The sequence below is a fragment of the Caenorhabditis elegans genome, chromosome II (genome assembly GCF_000002985.6).
Source record: "Caenorhabditis elegans chromosome II".
NCBI classification, from domain to species: domain Eukaryota; kingdom Metazoa; phylum Nematoda; class Chromadorea; order Rhabditida; family Rhabditidae; genus Caenorhabditis; species Caenorhabditis elegans.
In genome coordinates this window covers 6,975,913-6,994,934 of record NC_003280.10, presented here as the reverse complement: position 1 = coordinate 6,994,934, position 19,022 = coordinate 6,975,913, and the positions used below count along the sequence as shown (strand labels likewise).

The window sequence follows — 19,022 nt, the reverse complement described above, 5'->3', positions numbered from 1 at the left end:
AATTTAATTAGATGAGGAAAAAAAAGGGGTTGGGCTGAAATTAGAGAAGCCGAGAAGAAGCAACAGATGACGATGATAAACATGGAAAAAAGAGAAACAAGGAGAAAAAGAACATTCGAAAAAAGAAGAAGGCAGGATACAGAAAAATGATTGAATTTGGTTGGTTTTTGTGAGTCACAGTGTAGAAATTATAGAATCTGATTTTGGAAGCAAAACTGATTTTGGCACAATGTTCCCTAAGGTCAGCGAAAGGAGACATAAAGTTCCAATGGCTACTGTAATCAATGAGTATTTAATGAAAACTATTGATTTTCAAATTTAAAGGTTCAAAAACGAAAGGTTAAAACTATTGTCATATGTTAAAAAAAACCGATCTGTAAAGAATCAGATGGTAAAACATAACCTTTAAAAATGTAAACAATTTCAAAAGTTTAGCTAACACGGGAAAATCTCTTACAGATTTTCCTGGCCTATGGTGATTTTTCTATCCACGCTATTGTTTTTTCTCATTTTAATTTTATATGCTCACTAATTTGAAGTTGATATCACTTATAGAACAAGTTGCTCAAGACAAATTGTAAAATTTTATTTAAAATAAAAAATGAAAAAGGTTCTTACGGTAACATGCTCGCAACTTAAAATAAAAGTTAACACCAACAAAATGAATTTAATTAATATTATCTAGTTCAAAATATGCTTCAATCTTTCGGAGCCTATTTCAAAATGTATACTTGGTCCTTTAGTAAATGGTAATTCAAGATGCTTCAACAATTTTCAACCAAACATTTTTTCACGAAGATCCCCAGCAGTTTTTGAGAGCTCTTGGCTCTTTTAGGGATGAGCACATAATGAAAAAAAGGCGAGGGTTCCAGGCGAATAGTCTCTCGGAATGACGTTTTGAAGACGGGAACTGGAAGTTTTATCGTCACGCAATGTGTTTTTGTTGTTCAATTTGAAGCTGAAAAAGGGGCCGGAATGAACGGAGAAGGCGATTGGATGGGAATAAAAGAAGAATGTTGTGCTAAATGAAGAAATGACGTGAAATGGAAAGAAATCAATTAAATAAAGAAATGTTAATTATTTAGAAGAAGAGATGAAACTAGTAGGAGAAAGGGTAAGGAAAACTTTTAGGATATATATTGAACCATAAAACGTCAATGGAAAATGAAAGCACGGAGGGATAGAATACGAAAATATTCAATTGAAAGAAAAAGGTAGAAATTCTCATCTAGTTCGCTTGTACTTAAACAGTTTTGTCAAATTTTAATCCAATTATCAGGTGATTGTTGCCAAAAACATCTAGTGGAAATTCTGATCACTTTTTAAGAAAAGTACAAAATCAAATTTATTTTTGTATTAGAAAATGTATTAGATATTTATAAATTCAATACAGCTTTGTTTTATCTACTTACATTATACAATTGTTTTTTCAATCTCAAAAATTCAGCCCTCAATCTATTTCCATCACATATCAATTTCCTCCCTTTTAATCTCGACAATGATTCGGTTCTGAAACTCGATATTCTACGTTTGCATATATATACGTCGTTGCATGTTTTGGTGTCATAATTCAAAAAAAGTCCAAGCCAAAATTTGGGAAGAAAAGGAAAACCGGAAGGGATTTTTGACCATCATCATCTGATGATCATGAGTTGTTGGTTTTTGAACAGACAAAAAAAAGAAACACGTCATTTGAATAAAGGCGTATCTGGAGAAAAAAGAATGAGAAAAAAAGTAGAAGAAAGAAGAGCAAGTCTATGTTGTGTGGGGCTATTTTCAGGCAGGGAGGAAGCACAACGTCTAATGGGTGAACGAGACGCAGAGATGAAACGGCAGAAGCTCTGTGGACGACGCGGGCTCCACAAATGGATCGATTGGAGGCACGACGTCTGGGGAACAAGTCTCCGGGGATGAAATAGTGGACGAGGTGAAGAGATTGAAGACGAGTTGAGAGAGAAAAGAAGAAAATGAGAATGGATTTGGTGGAGAATTCCCGAGTAGGTGCTGAATAGAAGGTGCTTAAGCGTAGAATACACAGAAATTGAGCATTTCTTGCAAGGCATAAAGTACTTTTCAGTGTTATTTTTGTAAATAGATTGAGATCAAAATAACAGCACTGCAGCTTTATGAAATCATATATCTAATTGTAAAAATTAATTATAGAAGTGTGTTTTCATATTCTTTGTGGTTTAGTTTTCTTCTAATCATGATTTTAAATGCCAATTTATTTAGAAGTCTAATTTTATAGGAATCACAGATTTCGCAAACGGGAAATTTTTCAGTCATCATACAGTATTTTCAGGCGAACGGCAAATCGTCAAGTTTTCGGCAAACATTGCATTATTTTTTGGAAATGTATCAGATTAAATACCCTTACTAATTCACTATTACAAATGGGTCGTGAAAAAATTATTTTTAAATGTTCATGGAAATTATTGTTTCTCGAATTTTCGGCATTTTCCTGTAACGTTGGCATCCGTTTTTTGAATTTTTCTAAAGTTGTGAAAAACTCAAAATACGCGCTTGTGGTTTTCATGAAAATTTAAAACTTTGCTTATCTCGCGCAGACTTCTTTCAGAAAAATGGTTCTAATTTCCGTTGAAAAGCACTCTTTGCTCCCATTCTTTCGGTTATTGGATGCCTGGCACTCGAAAATGATGAATTTGGCAACGATTTGTCTTTCTGAAGACGTTAAGAGGAAACGATGGGAGATGAAGCTCTCACAGATAGAAAAATGTCAAAAGGGGAAATGAAGTGGTTGAACAGAATAGAAATGGACATAGAGAACTTGATGAGCAACTAAATTGCACCAACGGACATCTGGTTGCATATTTACAACTATGGGGAGACACGAGAATGCTCTATAATATGTCTAAAAATTATGATCGAATGCCGATCGAAAGTTTCTTTTTTCATGAACTTGCTAAAGTCGGTTATGATTAAAGATCACTAAGCGATAAGTTAAAATTTAAGTTTAAAAATCACAAATGTCATCAACTCCCATCGAAATTTCTTCTAAAACCTTATTCTCCGCTAGTCTACTCTTTCATCTTCACTCATCGTTAGAATCCTCATGAATTGCCAATAAAAGTGTCAATTCTTGCATCCATTTTCTCACTTCATTTGCTTTCTTTTTCTTTTTCATTTTGGCTCATTTCACAGCTCATTTATTTTCACTATTCTATTATACAGTGACTCTTGAGATGGTGCTATATACATATTTAGCAGCTTTTAGGAAAACTCATAAAAAGCAGCAAGAGTTTTTATTTTTAAGGGGAAAGGGGGAATCAATTGAGTGGGAAGTAGTTGACTAGAAGTGGAATAGAAAGAGATAAACACGTTTTTCTTCAGTTTATGGCTCAATTTTGTTGTAACGAATAAATGTGTGCTCCTGCATTCCATGTGTTAATGTCTCCATGTTCAGACGGGCTTGAAGTGTTGATCGATCCAGAAGAGTCCATTCTCGGACGAGCTGAATATTTTAAATTTTGAGTTTGATTGAATTATGTGAAATTAGAGCGTTTTTGAATTTTGTTGTTGGTTTTCATTGTTATGACTACACACAAAAACACTATTCTAAAAACTTACATCATGAACAGGCAAATCTCTGCTGAAACTAATTCTTCCGATATCCTTAAGCCGGAATCTAATTTGATTTCCATTGACTGGACCTTCTTCGACTGTCACAAAACCATTATTCATTACAGTTGTCAGTGCGACTTCTTTTGTGTTTGGTTTCACAGAAATATATCCATATTCACTGTGCAACTCATCTTTATCATTTATCGACCAGGCAAATGCTCTGAAAATTCGGAGCATTTTGAAGATAGTATTGAGATTTCTATTGTCACCAATTCCCTTTTACAAGTACACTTTTCCGAAAAAAATAGAAGAGCCACCAGAATTGACAGAATCAAAAATAAAATCCCAAGACAAAACACTCAACAGTTCGAAACAAAAAAATAGGTTTTTTTGGAAAATAAATAAAAACAAAAAATGACATATGAAAACCTGTTTGGATTCTTCTCATCTCTTTTTTCTACACTCCATGCGAACGCTCTAAATTTAAATATTTTCTGAATCTGAAACATCTAAACGGCAATATTTCCAATAAACCTTTCACGTGAACGTTAACATGCCTACCTGCCTCGTACAACCACCAAATAATAGGCGGCATGCAGGCATGGCATAATTTCAGTTATTTTCTTACGTGTAGTTAAGAGCTTGAGCCGATTGCATTGCATCGCCTGGAATTGAAATTTCGATTTCTTCTCCAAATGTGAATTTCGGAATTGTTGGGAAGATTGCCTAGATTTATTAAATTTAAGAATCTGGACAGTTTCAAAAACGAACTTTTCCTCCATGTTCAGATCTCCATTTCCCTACTAGGAAACCAATTGGTGTGAGTTCCTGAGAAAGACGACGTAAATCGTATTCTGAAATAATAGTATGTTTTTAGAAGTTTTAGAACCACAAGAAATTGCAAATTTAAAAATATAATAGTTTAAATGTTTATTACTATTTTGAAGTCTAATATTATGTTAAATACTACCCTTTCAAATATTTTTCCAGATTGTTTGCTCAATTTTATTGAATTTCTAATGTGAAAATTCTTCCGTCATTTCTTGAAAATTTTTTATGTAGAATTCCACTTTTTTAAAACTATCATTAGTGTTTTAATAAAGTGTAATAGCTGAAGTTTTTAATTTTTAAATAAAGAAACAACCTACTGGGATCAACCTCTCCACATTGTCCACAACTCTTGAGACAACTTCTTTTAATATATTCAGTTGAATCACATGCATTTGGATTGACAGTAATCCAATCTCTACAATTATTATCAAAGTCCCGGCATGTGTCGGCTGCTGAAAAAAAGATATACGTGAAAAGGGTATTGTTATGTTTAGTGTAAACTGAATATGGGTCTGGGAACCTGTTTTTATGGCATTTTATTGTGTTTTGATTGAACGAAACAAACCTATTGAAAATGATAATAAACTGAAAAGTGTGAACAATAGAAATGACGTCTGATGTATTGACATTTCTCTGAAAAGTCTGAAAATGATTTTATGAAAAGAAATGGAAAAAGTAAACGAAAGGGTAATTGGTAGAATGACGGGAAAAAGTAAAGAAGGAACTACTAGAAATGGTTGATATGATAGATAACTAGTGAAAGGGATAGATTTTTAATCAAGGTTGGCAGAAAAAATCGAATGTAAAAGGAGGGAGAAGGTGAGTGAGTGAATGAGAAACAAGAAGAATACAAAGAGGAAAAGCCTTCTTTTTTCTCTTTTTTATCACTTATCACCTCAACATCGTCAATCAACGAGCGTCGTGCCGAGAACCGAAAACGATCTTTTCCAGTGCTAATTGAACATTGTTTTCTCTGCGTTTCTTTCTTTTTTTTCCATTTTAAATTAAACTTGTTCGAGTTAGGGTGCAGACCGGTGAAAATTGTGAGATGAACGATAAGTAATTGGATATTCAAAATATTTTGAACATTGGTGATTTGATTAATGGAACAATAAAAACAATTAATATTTCTGGAATACAAAAATGTAAAACATTTCCGTTCCAAATGAAATAGTTTTTCATGAAACTATTCTCACGAGAGAGGTTAAAAATCAACATTATAATGTTTATTATAAGTTTTTAATTCATTAGTTATTTCTGAAAAGTTTCAATGCTCTCCATTTTTTGTGGTGAAAAGATATGAAAAAATAAATTAAATTAAAAAAATATTTTGAAAGTGGTTTGAAAGGACTTTGGAAGATACATCAGCAATATGAAAATAATCTTCAGTGCTCAACTAACCCATATTAACTTATATGTGTTTGATATTTCTTCAAATTTCTTGCCCCGAGAAAAAACGAGAAAAGATATTTAAGCATACTGTCCTGAAAACCAAAACTTATCGTGTTACTAATAAGTTCATTACCGAAGTAAATTGAGGAATTAATACTTCTTTTCGAAAACAGTTCTTCGTCACAAAATGGTTGAAAAAGAAAAGAAAAAGTAGTGAAGAAAGAAGGCGTGTGAGGGGAACGTTCATTTGGCATTTCCATTCATCTTTTCTTTGGCATTTAGCATGTCATTTCAGTTACAAGTGTGGAATGCAATGTATCAACTGTAGAAAGAGAGAAATGGAAGTGACCATTTGGAGAATAGAACACGATTTACTGTTCATCTTCTTTTCTGTACTGGAATTATCATTTGGTGGAAGTGAAAAGAAACAATGTGATATTAGAAAATTGTAAATAATATGCTATCGATTCCTGAAACTTTTCCCACTCATAAGTCGAAACCTTAAAAAAATATTTCATTTGTTTTTTAAAAATTAATAAGTTATTAATTATTAAATTACTCGTGAAAATATGAATGAAATGATTAAAGCGAAACCGGAAAGTCAATAAACAAAATTGGCACCAGTGAGATAACCGGCAAAGTTAATTGGAATGTAAAACAGTATTATTTGATTATTTTATAGATTATGCTCTGTATTTGGCCATTCGAACAACTCGGGCTCCCCGAGAAATGTCTAAACCAAGTTGCGCAATTTCTTGAAGTTTTTGACCAGCATCTGTATTTAGAAGGAGTTGTCGAACAACATTCTGAAAAATAAGAGAGTTAGTTCACCGATAACAAAACAAACGAAAATATATAGAAAAAAGATACCTTAACAGCTTCTTTGGCTTTTCTCTTAACACATTCTTGTTTGATCTCATTTATTGTAGCTGTCAAGCTGATAATTGTTCTTTCCACTTCAACCTCGAAAGTTTCTTCACGGCATCTGAAAATTCAGTTTTAAAAGAGAATCAGAAACTCAAAAAATCATACTCATCAAAGTTCGGACAACAATCTCTGAGATGTGTACACTTCTCTTGAATCAAATTAGCATCATGGAAACATTCTCTAGATTTTGAATATTCAAACGATGTATTCAAAAGTCGCCGGAGAGAATCATCATATTCATGGCGTTTGTGTTCAGGATAAGCAAGACAAACTGAATCTTCAAACTGAAAAATAATGTTAATTGTAGTGAGATTCATACAGAATATGTGTAACTTACATATTTTTCGTTCTTATTATCTAAACAGATTCTGAGCTTATCATTTCTTTTAATCATATACTCGTAAAGCTCAATTACTTTGTCTCCATCTTTTTGTGAGCACACTCCGTCGTCCTGGAAGAATTAATCAATTAGAATTACAACCAACTAGTCCGACCAACTTCTTAGCGCACTCTGCCAATTGCTTACAAACAGTTGAATATTTTAGCTATTTAACAAACTCCTACAGCTTTTCAGAGGACCTTGGCAAAGTTTTGCAACACTAATAAGAGCTTTTTACAAAGTTTTACTAATTTTTATAGTTGTTGGAATTTACCTTGCAGTTGTGGCGTTTTGCCGAACAGCTATTCAATTTTGAATCGAAACTTACCTTATACAAAAGGCTCTCAGCAGATTCAGCCATTGTAGCCAGTAACTGATCACTTGCAAATCTCCATGCACAACTATCAACAGCCAAATGCATTTGTGAACGACATCGCATGTACATATCACATGTTGTTTCATTTCTTTTAATTAGTGTTGTCTGCAATTTATTGGAATAATATGTATCTCACTTATCAACAAAAACTCACATTACTGTTCTGTTTAGTCCATAGATTGTGTTCTCTCCTGAATGCATCAATTTCAACTTTGTATTCTTCAGAAATAAAGTTCTTTATCACTTCCTCGCCTTTTTTCTTTTCGGGATCTTCTTCTTTTTCACCTCCTACGATCAATGTAGTAGCTCCTTCTGAAAAGAAAGGAAATTGGAACTAAGTAAGAAGTTTAAAAAAATGTAAATAAAAAACTTCACAGTAGCTCCGACTTACTCTGAATAATGAACTTGTCTCCATTATCATCCACGAGCATAGTTGACGTGGGATCGTCTATTGACTCGAATACAACTGTACTATTCATTGATTCTTCGGTTTCTTGGCAAATTGGGAGATCTCGAGTTTCATTTACAACTTTTTCAACGTCTCTTTCAACTTTTTTATAATCGGTGTCATCAAAGTTTTCCAGTAGCATTTCAAGTGCCTTCTCAATCTGAAAACTCACATTTACTAGATTGTTCACTCTACAATTTCAAACCAATTTCGCCTTATTCTTCTGTTCATCATCCAATTCTTTTCCTTTTAATCTTTGTTCAAATCTTTCCACAAGTCCCTTCACTTCCTTGAAATCTTTCGAATTTGGATTTTCACCCAAGATTTTCAGAATATTGGAAAATCGAATAGTCGTAGAAACTCTACATTTTTCAATAGTTTGGTTCATCTGTGGAAGTGCGATTTTTTCGACAAAAATGATAGGACTTGTAGTGACAGATTCCGATGAGGATCCAAATACGATTGATGATGAAATTGAAGTTTTGTCACCAGAATCTTCAACAACAATATTATCATCATTTGATTGTAATAAAGTAACAGTTCCCATTGGTGGCATATTATTAATTGTTTCAGAAACAGTAGCTGCATCAATCAATGAATCAAATCCTTCTTTTGCAATTTTCGATCGATCAAGAGTTTCAATTCTTTGTTTAATTGAATCTGTTTTCTTCATTGCTGCATTAAACTTTTGATCGAATTCTTTCTTTGCATTTGTTTGTGGTGGATATGATAGTTTTGGAAGTGTTAATCCATCTCCTTCCTTATCTCCATATCTTATCAAAAGTTTACGAGCTCTCTCTTCATTTTCCTGTTGAGTTGTAAAACGAACATTTACAAAACCATTTTTCCGACCGTCTCGTTGAGCTTGATTTGATTCTTTATCAGTAAATCGAACATTTACATGTCCAGTTGGTGACCATGTTTTTTCATTTGATTCATCTTCAGAAAATAGTAATCCATCTAAAAATATTGGAGCAATCGGCATTCCCTTTTTACAGTCATCTGCACGTTTTCTCAAGTTTGTTCTTGTTGTGTTGATCATCTTTTGAAGAGTTGATTCAGAAGATAACAGCTTGCATCTGAAAATTAGTTTTTATTTGGTTATTTGCTGAGAGTGTGGGACAATATTTGAAGCTCGATGTGATAAAATATATCAGAGAGATGATATACATAGAATAATTTCCAGTTTTGCTTTTTTAATCTGTGAAACGGAGAAAATTAAGAAATCAGAAAAAACCCATATACCTATTTGTGCTAGGTACATCAGCGGACCAAAACTCGCTTAATTGAGTATCTTCAAACTAGCCTACCTTGAAAAATACTTATATAACAAATTTTTACCTAAGAAATTGATCAGAAATATTTTGGCAAACACTCTTTGACTACATTTTGCTCTTTGACTACCTTAGATCTTTGACTACCTTTCGGCTCTTTGACTACCTTTTGCTCTTTGACTACCTTAGATCTTTGACTACCTTTCGGCTCTTTGACTACCTTTTGCTCTTTGACTACCTTAGATCTTTGACTACCTTTCGGCTCATTGACTACCTTCAGTTGCTTATTGACTACCTTTATCTAATTTTTCAGAATTTTCAGTTTTTTTCGCTAAAAAATCAGAATTTTCAATAACATGTTACTTTTTGATGTCTAAGAAGGTCGTGCACTTTCTCATTTCCTGAAATTCCGGAAAAAACGGAGATGAGATCTGATGTATATTTATACCATTGACGCTCATTTGACGCTCATTGACTACGTTCAAATGCTCTTTGACTACCTCTATCTAATAAAATTTTCCAAAATTTATTTTTTTGAAAACTTTTCAAAATTTGATCAGATATTATAGAAAAGTGCAATTTTTGTCGTTTTTCTAGTTTGGATGTTCTGCACACTATTGCAGACGAAAACCTGAGGCATAGTAGAACCCCTAAGCTCAAAAAACGCACTCACTTCGGATGCTGATATCTCCGTGGAAAAAAAATTTATGGCAAAGTGATTAACTACAAAGTTATATATCTTAATCTAAAGTACAACTTTGTAGTTGATTGTTTTTTATCAAAAAATTTGTTGGTCGAGATAAAGTTGTGTAAAGTTTGGCACCTTCATGCTTGTATTTTCTTCTTCTTTTTCTGTTCATATCTCATCCAACCAATTTTTTGATAAAAAACGATCAACTGCAAAATTGTACTTTATGTTAAGATAAACAACTTTGTAGTTGATCACTTTGTCATAAAACATTATTACACGGAGATATCAGCATCCGAAGTGAGTGCGTTTTTTGAATTCTGAGGTTCTACTATACCTCAGGTTTTAGTCTGAATTCGTGTTCAGAACATCTAAACTAGATAAACAACAAACATTGCATTTTTCTATAACATCTGATCAAATTTTGAAAAGTTTTCAAAAAAAGTTTTCAAAAAAAAATTTAGAAAATTTTTCTAAGGGGTACCCTTTGGATTTTTTTTCATAAATCGAAAAAAAAACATTGAAACCTAAAAAAACCAAATGTTTTTGACACTATCGCCAACAACATTTCAGTTGGACACATTTTATTGCAAAATCTCATTGCCAACTATCCTATGCTGAAAGCTTTGAAATATGCTTATGCTGACGTTTTGAATATGCTTATGCTGACAAGAGCTCTCACGAGAATTTCGTGATACAAAAAACACATTGAAAGCTTATATTAGGACACTTACCGATGTAAAAGAAAACCGAACCTATCCAGATTTGAACCAGCAATGACTGTATCTGAAGACCGTGCGCTTAACCACTACACCAAAAGAGCGAGAGGTGCGCGCGTTCTCAAGGAATATATGAAATCAGTCGAGTTGTATGACAACTAGAGCTTCTCTCGATTGGAAGATATCTAGTACTTGAAAATGTGTTCATAAAGCTTGGAACTACTACAGAATAAGTCATTAAGCTATTTTCTGTTCCTAATGTTCAGTTTCTACAAGAAATCTATTCCACATTGATTTTTGTGGTGAATTTGAACCTTCCGTTGGCCTAAAATACTTTCGGAGAGCTACTTTTTTCGGAAGTATTCTTAAGTCTTCTACAAATTCAACTTGTTGGAAAATCGGGAACTTCTCTGATTCCTCGAAAATACTGTTTAAAAAAAAAATTTTGACCTAAATTTTTTTTCCTCAAAAACACCTTCATTCTGGTATTTTCTAGGAGCATATGTCATCTGTATTGTTTAATAATTTTTTTGGTTCAAAAGCTCTGTTTTTGTGCTTAAAACTCTCATTTTTGTCGATTTCTTAATTTAAAACATGGCAATTAAAAACATTTCGGAGTACGGTACACATCGGTGTTTGCGTACCTTTGCGTATCGTGCATTTAATTCGACGACATTTGTATATTTTTAAATGCAAAAATCAACGAAAAAGTTCTTTTTTAGCACAAAAACAGAGCTTTTGAAGCAAAAAAAAATTATTAAACAATACAGATGACATATGCTCCTAGAAAATACCAGAATGAAGGTGTTTTTGAGGAAAAAAAAATTTAGGCCAAAATTTTTTTTTTAAAACAGTATTTTCGAGGAATCAGAGAAGTTCCCGATTTTCCAACAAGTTGAATTTGTAGAAGACTTAAGAATACTTCCGAAAAAAGTAGCTCTCCGAAAGTATTTTAGGCCAACGGAAGGTTCAAATTCACCACAAAAATCAATGTGGAATAGATTTCTTGTAGAAACTGAACATTAGGAACAGAAAATAGCTTAATGACTTATTCTGTAGTAGTTCCAAGCTTTATGAACACATTTTCAAGTACTAGATATCTTCCAATCGAGAGAAGCTCTAGTTGTCATACAGCTCGACTGATTTCATATATTCCTCGAGAACGCGCGCACCTCTTGCCCTTTTGGTGTAGTGGTTAAGCGCACGGTCTTCAGATACAGTCATTGCTGGTTCAAATCTGGATAGGTTCGGTTTTCTTTTACATCGGTAAGTGTCCTGATATAAGCTTTCAATGTGTTTTTTGGATCACGAAATTCTCTTGAGAGCTCTTGTCAGCATACGCATATTCAAAACGTCAGCATAAGCATATTTCAAAGGTTTCAGCATAGGATAGTTGGCAATGAGATTTTGCAATAAAATGTGTCCAACTGAAATGTTGTTGGCGATAGTGTCAAAAACATTTGGTTTTTTTAGGTTTCAATGTTTTTTTTTCGATTTATGAAAAAAAATCCAAAGGGTACCCCTTAGAAAAATTTTCTAAATTTTTTTTTGAAAACTTTTTTTGAAAACTTTTCAAAATTTGATCAGATGTTATAGAAAAATGCAATGTTTGTTTTTTATCTAGTTTAGATGTTCTGAACACGAATTCAGACTAAAACCTGAGGTATAGTAGAACCTCAGAATTCAAAAAACGCACTCACTTCGGATGCTGATATCTCCGTGTAATAATGTTTTATGACAAAGTGATCAACTACAAAGTTGTTTATCTTAACATAAAGTACAATTTTGCAGTTGATCGTTTTTTATCAAAAAATTGGTTGGATGAGATATGAACAGAAAAAGAAGAAGAAAATACAAGCATGAAGGTGCCAAACTTTACACAACTTTATCTCGACCAACAAATTTTTTGATAAAAAACAATCAACTACAAAGTTGTACTTTAGATTAAGATATATAACTTTGTAGTTAATCACTTTGCCATAAATTTTTTTTCCACGGAGATATCAGCATCCGAAGTGAGTGCGTTTTTTGAGCTTAGGGGTTCTACTATGCCTCAGGTTTTCGTCTGCAATAGTGTGCAGAACATCCAAACTAGAAAAACGACAAAAATTGCACTTTTCTATAATATCTGATCAAATTTTGAAAAGTTTTCAAAAAAATAAATTTTGGAAAATTTTATTAGATAGAGGTAGTCAAAGAGCATTTATACATCAGATCTCATCTCCATTTTTTTCCGGAATTTTAGGAAATGAGAAAGAGCACGACCTTCTTAGACATCAAAAAGTAAAATGTTATTGACAAATCTGATTTTTCAGCGAAAAAAAACTGAGAATTCTGAAAAATTAGGTAAAGGTAGTCAATGAGCAAAGGTAGTCAATGAGCCGAAGGGTAGTCAATGAGCAAAAGGTAGTCAAAGATCCGAAAGGTATTCAAAGATCTAAGATAGTCAAAGAGCAAAAGGTAGTCAAAGAGCCGAAAGGTAGTCAAAGATCTAAGGTAGTCAAAGAGCAAAAGGTAGTCAAAGAGCAAAGGTAGTCAAAGAGTGTTTGCCAAATATTTTGTCTTCCTTTTGCATTATTTTTCATTGCAAAGTGACAATTATTTGCTGAGTTACACAGAGTCAAAGCCATTTTACCAAAAATCGCACAAAATTTTGAAAACTGTTCTGCCGTACCAGTCATAACCCTGCATTCATTAAATTTCAGAAGGAAAATTTTAATGGATAGTAAGTGAAAAATATTTCTCCAAATTTTCTCAATTATAAGTTTTTTCATATTTTCATGTTCAGCCAAGTTACAGACCGTTCTTCGAAAAAATCCAATTTCGCTCATAAAACTCTTCATATCCAACGTATCGACTTGAAATTTGGGAAAATGATCACTTTTTTGAGGTCTCTACAAAGTCCTAAAAAATCTTTCAAAAAATCCTGTTAATCTCCAAAATCGTCCTCCGCTCCGAAAAATGAAATCGGATGTTTGCCTTTCGGAAAATGACCAAAAAATGAAATTGGGATATTGGGGTCGAAAAATATGTTTTTAGAATGCTGAAAACACGTTATTTACGAATTTCATGTTCATTTTCCATGAATTTTTGTTTTAAATGACCTGAAATTAAAAGATGAATCTAATTTTCATTATCACGTGACATTTATTATTTGCTTAAAAGCAACTAGTTTTCAACAGTTTTTAGACAAAGAATACGGTTTTATTCACGTGAGAATAAAAATAAGGTTCATGCTTCAATTTCAGCTCTTTTCAAAAAATAAATTATCAGAAATGAACATAGGATATTCATAAATACCGGGTTTTCAGTTTTCTAAAATATAAGTAAACATTCTGTAATCAACTTTTGCTTAACTTTCAAAATAAAGGAATGATTCAAAGATATGGATGACGCTGCTCATTTATCTGCATTTTGCGTGCAAAGTAGACTTTGAATAAGCCGTGTGTAAATCTTAAATAAATCTTCAAATAAATAACTTACTTTTCAATACTCGGACAACACTTTGCTACTTCTCCACATTGTCTTTCAATTCTTCGTTTCACTCCAGTGAAACAATGATTTGGAACATACGTGATAGTTCTACTGAAAGAGAATCTTGCAGGACGACCCAGAATTTGACATTGCTCATTCTGAAACTTTAGTTTATTATCCCATAATTCCTTTTTAATGAGTCATAGACAATCCCGAGACTTTTTCTTCCCAATCTTAATATCTGTAGATCAAGTCGATTAGGGTCATTGTCTCCGCTTTCTTCCCTTCCACCCCTTTTTCCCGTTTTCTCACCGTTTTCTTGTCAAGTGGTTGAACATTTTCGTTTAAACATGCAATCAGCTGACCGTCAAGCTCTTCTTCTAACCGTTCCAACTGAAATTATTGAGAAGTTCAGATGACCCTAGATTTAAAAGTTCCAGTAACTTACAGTATTATAATCATTTTTAAGTTTATGATGGCAGTCATAAGTATCCCTTCTTTCTGGAAGCCAATAAGGTCTCCATAGAGAATTTCCTAAACAAAGACGTTCTTCAAGAAGGGATACTGCTGCACATTCTACGAAAGCAGCACAATAATTTGATGATGGAGCAGGAGATGATGGATCTGGTGACTGAAATTTTAAGGGAATGAGGAATTGATTTATGAAACTAAATCAAAAGATTTAGCATTTAAAAGTCAATAATACTCTATTGGAAAATTAATTAGACTGATCGTAAAATATTTTCGAAAATATATAAATATATATAAACATATCTCACCTCATATTGTGCAAAAATCGATTGAAACAAAACTAGAAGAAAGAAAAGAAAAATCCGCATTTAGAAACGATTGACTGAAGACTCTGGATGTCTGCGAAAGGATTATAGGGCCACTGAAAGAAAAGATTGGGAGTAGAGAAAGGAACAAAAGTGAAAAGGTTTCTTGTAGGAAAAACTGTGAAAAGTGAGAAAATGTCATCGAGAATGAAAGTATTGCTCTCACTTTGATTTATATCAATTGGGTCTCAATGGATCGGAACATGAATCGGAATAATCGAAGCGTGTGAAAGTGAGAAATGGGGGAGGATGTAGGTGCGTGAAGGTCGTAGACAATTTTCAATTTTATAATAGGCGACAATTAGCTCTTTGCCAATCTTCGAATTTGCCAAATTGAAAAATTATTAATGGAAGTGAAAAGTCTACCAGAAAAATGTTCGAGAAAGAAAACAAAAAAAAACTTGCCCTTAAATGTACGTTTTGCGCGGAATTTGGAATTTGGAACTCGGAATTTTGCACAACTGTTTAAAAAAATAGAATTCTACTTATGTTTCTGACAAGCAACACTTTTTGATAAAACCATTTTTTTTAAACAAGATGTACATTGTCATAGTTGAGATTGAGCAGTTATAAAAAACAATGTATACATATATATAAACTTATATAAAACCAAAACTAAAGCTTTTTTGGTATACACAGTTTCCAATAACATGGTTAATATGAAAGTCATACAACCAAAAATAAAAAAGAAGAAAAAATAGCGATAAGATGGTTTCGCTTCGTTTCGGACCGGATAATGCACCCAACTGTTCATTTTTGTGGGTGAAGGTCGATTTGCTTAATACCCGACAAAAATGGAGAGAGAGAAGAGAAAATGACCCTCCTGGGGATTTTTTCATTCCGAGAAGATACCAATGTGTCGACCTCTTTAACAAAAAAAAGAGAGAGAGAGAGATGAGAAAACAGCTTATCCATCCGAGACGACACGAGACATACAATTGAAAGGTAAGGATGACGAGAACCGAAAAAACTGTTTAATACGAGCGAATATTACATACGCTTATTTACGAGCCGTCGTTATCGCCCGCTCCAATTTGATGCGGATGCGAATTGACACCAATTTCGAAATGAACGGATATTCAAAAAACTGGCAGAAGGAAAATGGGGGAAGAAGGAGAAGTCAATATGAATTTATACAGTTCACATATTGCAATTAGGACGGTTTTTAGTCATATTTCCCGAACTGGGTTGAAAATGATTTCATTTTTATTGTGGCAGTCTTCAATCGCGGAGAAGTTGTTTAGCTTTAACAAAATTTCAACTAATTCGTTTTCAAATAAAATCATATAAATATCGATGTGCATCTACCCAAAAGAGTGGTTTAACAAAGTCACAGGAAATTGATTTATTTGAATAAAAAAACAGTTATTCAAAAGAAATATATCTTGAACCATGAACTGCAACATAAATTACTGCCCAGTCAGCATCATCTACAAAAATCATGGTTGCATTCATTCCTTGAGAAAAGTGAATGTCGATGCCACCGAAAAAAGTATGCTTAATTTTATTCTCGCATGTATATTTAAAATTGTAAGAAATTCAAGTTCTGGTTTCAGACCGGCCGTCCAATGTCTTAGAAACAAATTTATATCCTTATCAGTTGAAAGTGAATTGTATGTGTGAAGGGATGAGCAACTTGTAAGCAACAGATCATTCAATGGAATTCCGATAAGTAATTTGAGTTCTCTGAAATTCCGGGGCAGAATTCGACGTTGAGCTAATAATTGTGCGGAGCTCAATGGCAGATATATTTCTCCTTCCAGAATAAGGCAATCAACAACACACACACACACACAACATTGATGATAGTAATCGTATTCTGCATTTGATTATCTAATTCAATCGTGATTTCTGAGATTCTTAGGCCTTCTAGGCATTCCTTCAATATTTCCAATCGCGACTCATCGAGTTTCCTATTCCGGAAATGAAAGTCTAGATCAATTTTCGATGGATTGAAGATATGAAGAAAATTATTCAATCAACTCCTCTCATCGAACTTTGCACTGCGACTTTTTTCGAACGAGGGACGAGACAAAAAGGTTTCTAGGCCATGGCCGAGTCTCCGACAAGTTTCAGCGGCAATTCATATTGCATTGTTTTCCGCTTGTTTTCTTCAGTTTTTCCTCAATTTTCACCGTTTTTTTCTCATTAAAACTAACAAATAAATACATTTTACAGATTTTGAAACGATTTTCACGTGAAAGGAAGAATTTTTGGGTCGACTAGTAGCTGCGGAAGGTCACACAGTAAGTATTATCGATTAAACCAAAAAAACCCAAACTTTTTTTCCAAACATAATAAAAAAGCCGTGTCAATGCTAATTGCACCTTATTTTCATATCCAGACTTCTGAAAAAGTTGTCAAAAATTTTTTTTTGGAACTTTTGTGTGAAAAAATCGATAAAAATCGAGAAAATTCGATAAAATCAGATCCCAAATGAAAAAAAAACCCAAACTTTTTTCCAAACATAATAAAAATGCTGTGTCAATGCTAATTGCACCTTATTTTCATAACCAGACTTCTGAAAAAGTTGTCAAAAATTTTTTTTTGGAACTTTTGTATGAAAAAATCGATAAAAATCGAGAAAATTCGTTTTTTTTTCCATTAAAAACAGGAACATAAATCATTTATAAATTTTCAGATGGTCAGCAGGAAAAGGCGGGCAGCACAGATTGAAAGTAGCCGTAAAGGCGTCGCCAGCATTCGAGCTCGTTGTGATATGGAGGCTTCCTGTTCCAGTTCCCAAGAGAACGAGGTAATTTTTTTGTTGGAAATTTCTAAATATTAAAAAAAATTTTTCAAAATTTTTCAGGCTTCGCGTGCATCTACCAGTCAATGCAGTTCCCCGAAAAATTTGAAAATGGAAAATGTTACTATCTTGCCAAAAACATTGAAGCTGATACATGATGATCCGAAGAGTCAAGTAATTGTTTCAATACAATTTGAGATAGAAGATACTAAAAAAAAAATATCAGCTGCCATTCTAAACTTCAATATCTCTAAAAAAGCGAATAATGCGATAAGAAGTGAGAGAAAGCGGATCGTGGCAACGATACTCAAGACTCGGAAACATGTGGAACGATTCAGAAGACTTTGGAAAAAAGAGAAAAAGAAAAAAGAACACTCTGAAATTCTATACAAGAAAAGCCAGCTGAGCAAACAGGAGACTATTGCAAAATTTCCTCCGATGTTTCGCTGATCTTTTGGCAATCTCAAAAATTCGGAATCGAAACGAGTACGCTTCTCTGAGGCCCTGTATGTTCTACAACAGATGACAAAACTGGAAGATATGCTCCATTCATAAATGGCTTCTTGAAATTTGTTCGCGAACGGAAGGAACAGACGTTTTGCAATCAACTTTCTTCATTTCAAACGTTGGTATTGAAGAAAAAATGTGAACTGACGCATTCACAATTGACGAAATTGAAGAATCACTTTCTTGGATATCTGGGATTTGACATTTTGCCAGGCATGAAGCCCGGATTGCAGTTGGCCACCAAGTTTTCCATGGCTTCTGTCTTCAAAGTGAAACTTCATGTCAATTCAGAAAAAACTCCAGTGACGGTCTGCCAATGCCACGATATTGCACGAGTGTTGAAACATCGAATCGAACTTCTTGCGAAATCTCGGATACTTCTTGTCAATGATATTGGTGAGCAGGACAAAATATGGAATCCACTCCTTCTCGTCCTTTGAAGGCACGATTTGTTCTCAAGAAACGTTCCGAATAATACGATAGTTCAACCAGCCTGTACAATTCCTGATTTAATATTTTTAGCTCAGGTAAAATAATATATACGGGGAAGCATTCTGTTGAATTTGTGCCCTCCGGTTCAAAATACCATAGTCGCAGTTATATAAACGATTTTTTGCAGAAATCTGGCGATAGAAACTGGACAAAGACGACGAATTTCCCAAAATCCACCAAAAAGTCCATATTTTATCAATATAATTATCAATCGATTCTTTTTTTTTAATTTTCTCTTATTTTTCACAAATTTTCTCAATAAATTATAATTATGTTTTATTCAAAGCAGTTAAGACTCATTTTCTCGCTAGGTACAGTAAGAAGTGCACAATGTCGTAAAATGCGGTG

At 33.4% G+C, this 19,022-nt stretch overlaps 3 protein-coding genes, 1 long non-coding RNA gene and 2 other non-coding genes across 7 annotated transcripts; 2 read left to right on the top strand and 4 right to left on the bottom strand.

The window, feature by feature from the left end:
• Window positions 1–572: 572 nt before the first annotated feature.
• Window positions 573–943, bottom strand: linc-73. Its single transcript, NR_101707.1, has one exon. It is a non-coding gene; the product is annotated as a long non-coding RNA linc-73 (long non-coding RNA).
• A 1,778-nt stretch (window positions 944–2,721) lies between these two features.
• On the top strand, window positions 2,722–2,966 carry C15F1.15. The gene has a single exon (NR_101706.1). It is a non-coding gene; the product is annotated as a small nucleolar RNA C15F1.15 (small nucleolar RNA).
• Window positions 2,967–3,127: 161 nt separating this feature from the next.
• Window positions 3,128–5,055, bottom strand: C15F1.1 (ShKT domain-containing protein). Of its 2 annotated transcripts, NM_001381484.3 has the most exons (7): window positions 4,979–5,055; window positions 4,731–4,865; window positions 4,354–4,436; window positions 4,211–4,308; window positions 4,012–4,059; window positions 3,589–3,802; window positions 3,248–3,472 (listed from the first exon to the last, which is right to left on the bottom strand). In NM_001381484.3, the coding sequence occupies exons 1-7, from the start codon at window positions 5,040–5,042 to the stop codon at window positions 3,353–3,355; spliced, it is 762 nt and encodes a 253-aa protein (NP_001368662.1). In that variant the 5' UTR covers window positions 5,043–5,055; the 3' UTR covers window positions 3,248–3,352. The 2 variants fall into 2 exon arrangements, with proteins under 2 accessions (NP_001370980.1, NP_001368662.1); NM_001383877.3 differs by lacking the exon at window positions 4,012–4,059 and having other exon boundaries at window positions 3,128–3,472.
• On the bottom strand, window positions 4,574–4,678 carry C15F1.12. The gene has a single exon (NR_051307.1). It is a non-coding gene; the product is annotated as an Unclassified non-coding RNA C15F1.12 (non-coding RNA).
• A 1,256-nt stretch (window positions 5,056–6,311) lies between the features above and the next one.
• On the bottom strand, window positions 6,312–14,982 carry C15F1.2 (uncharacterized protein). Its single transcript, NM_063032.6, has 12 exons — window positions 14,870–14,982; window positions 14,539–14,721; window positions 14,403–14,483; window positions 14,100–14,248; window positions 8,141–9,014; window positions 7,879–8,095; window positions 7,642–7,799; window positions 7,440–7,592; window positions 7,070–7,183; window positions 6,838–7,016; window positions 6,676–6,790; window positions 6,312–6,611 (listed from the first exon to the last, which is right to left on the bottom strand). The coding sequence occupies exons 1-12, from the start codon at window positions 14,927–14,929 to the stop codon at window positions 6,489–6,491; spliced, it is 2,406 nt and encodes an 801-aa protein (NP_495433.1). The 5' UTR covers window positions 14,930–14,982; the 3' UTR covers window positions 6,312–6,488.
• Window positions 14,983–17,102: 2,120 nt separating this feature from the next.
• C15F1.8 (Ribosomal protein L29) lies at window positions 17,103–18,953 on the top strand. Its single transcript, NM_001393110.1, has 4 exons — window positions 17,103–17,172; window positions 17,568–17,681; window positions 17,739–18,578; window positions 18,802–18,953. Exons 2-3 carry the CDS (start codon window positions 17,568–17,570, stop codon window positions 18,123–18,125), a joined length of 501 nt encoding a protein of 166 aa, NP_001379675.1. The 5' UTR covers window positions 17,103–17,172; the 3' UTR covers window positions 18,126–18,578; window positions 18,802–18,953.
• Window positions 18,954–19,022: the final 69 nt, after the last annotated feature.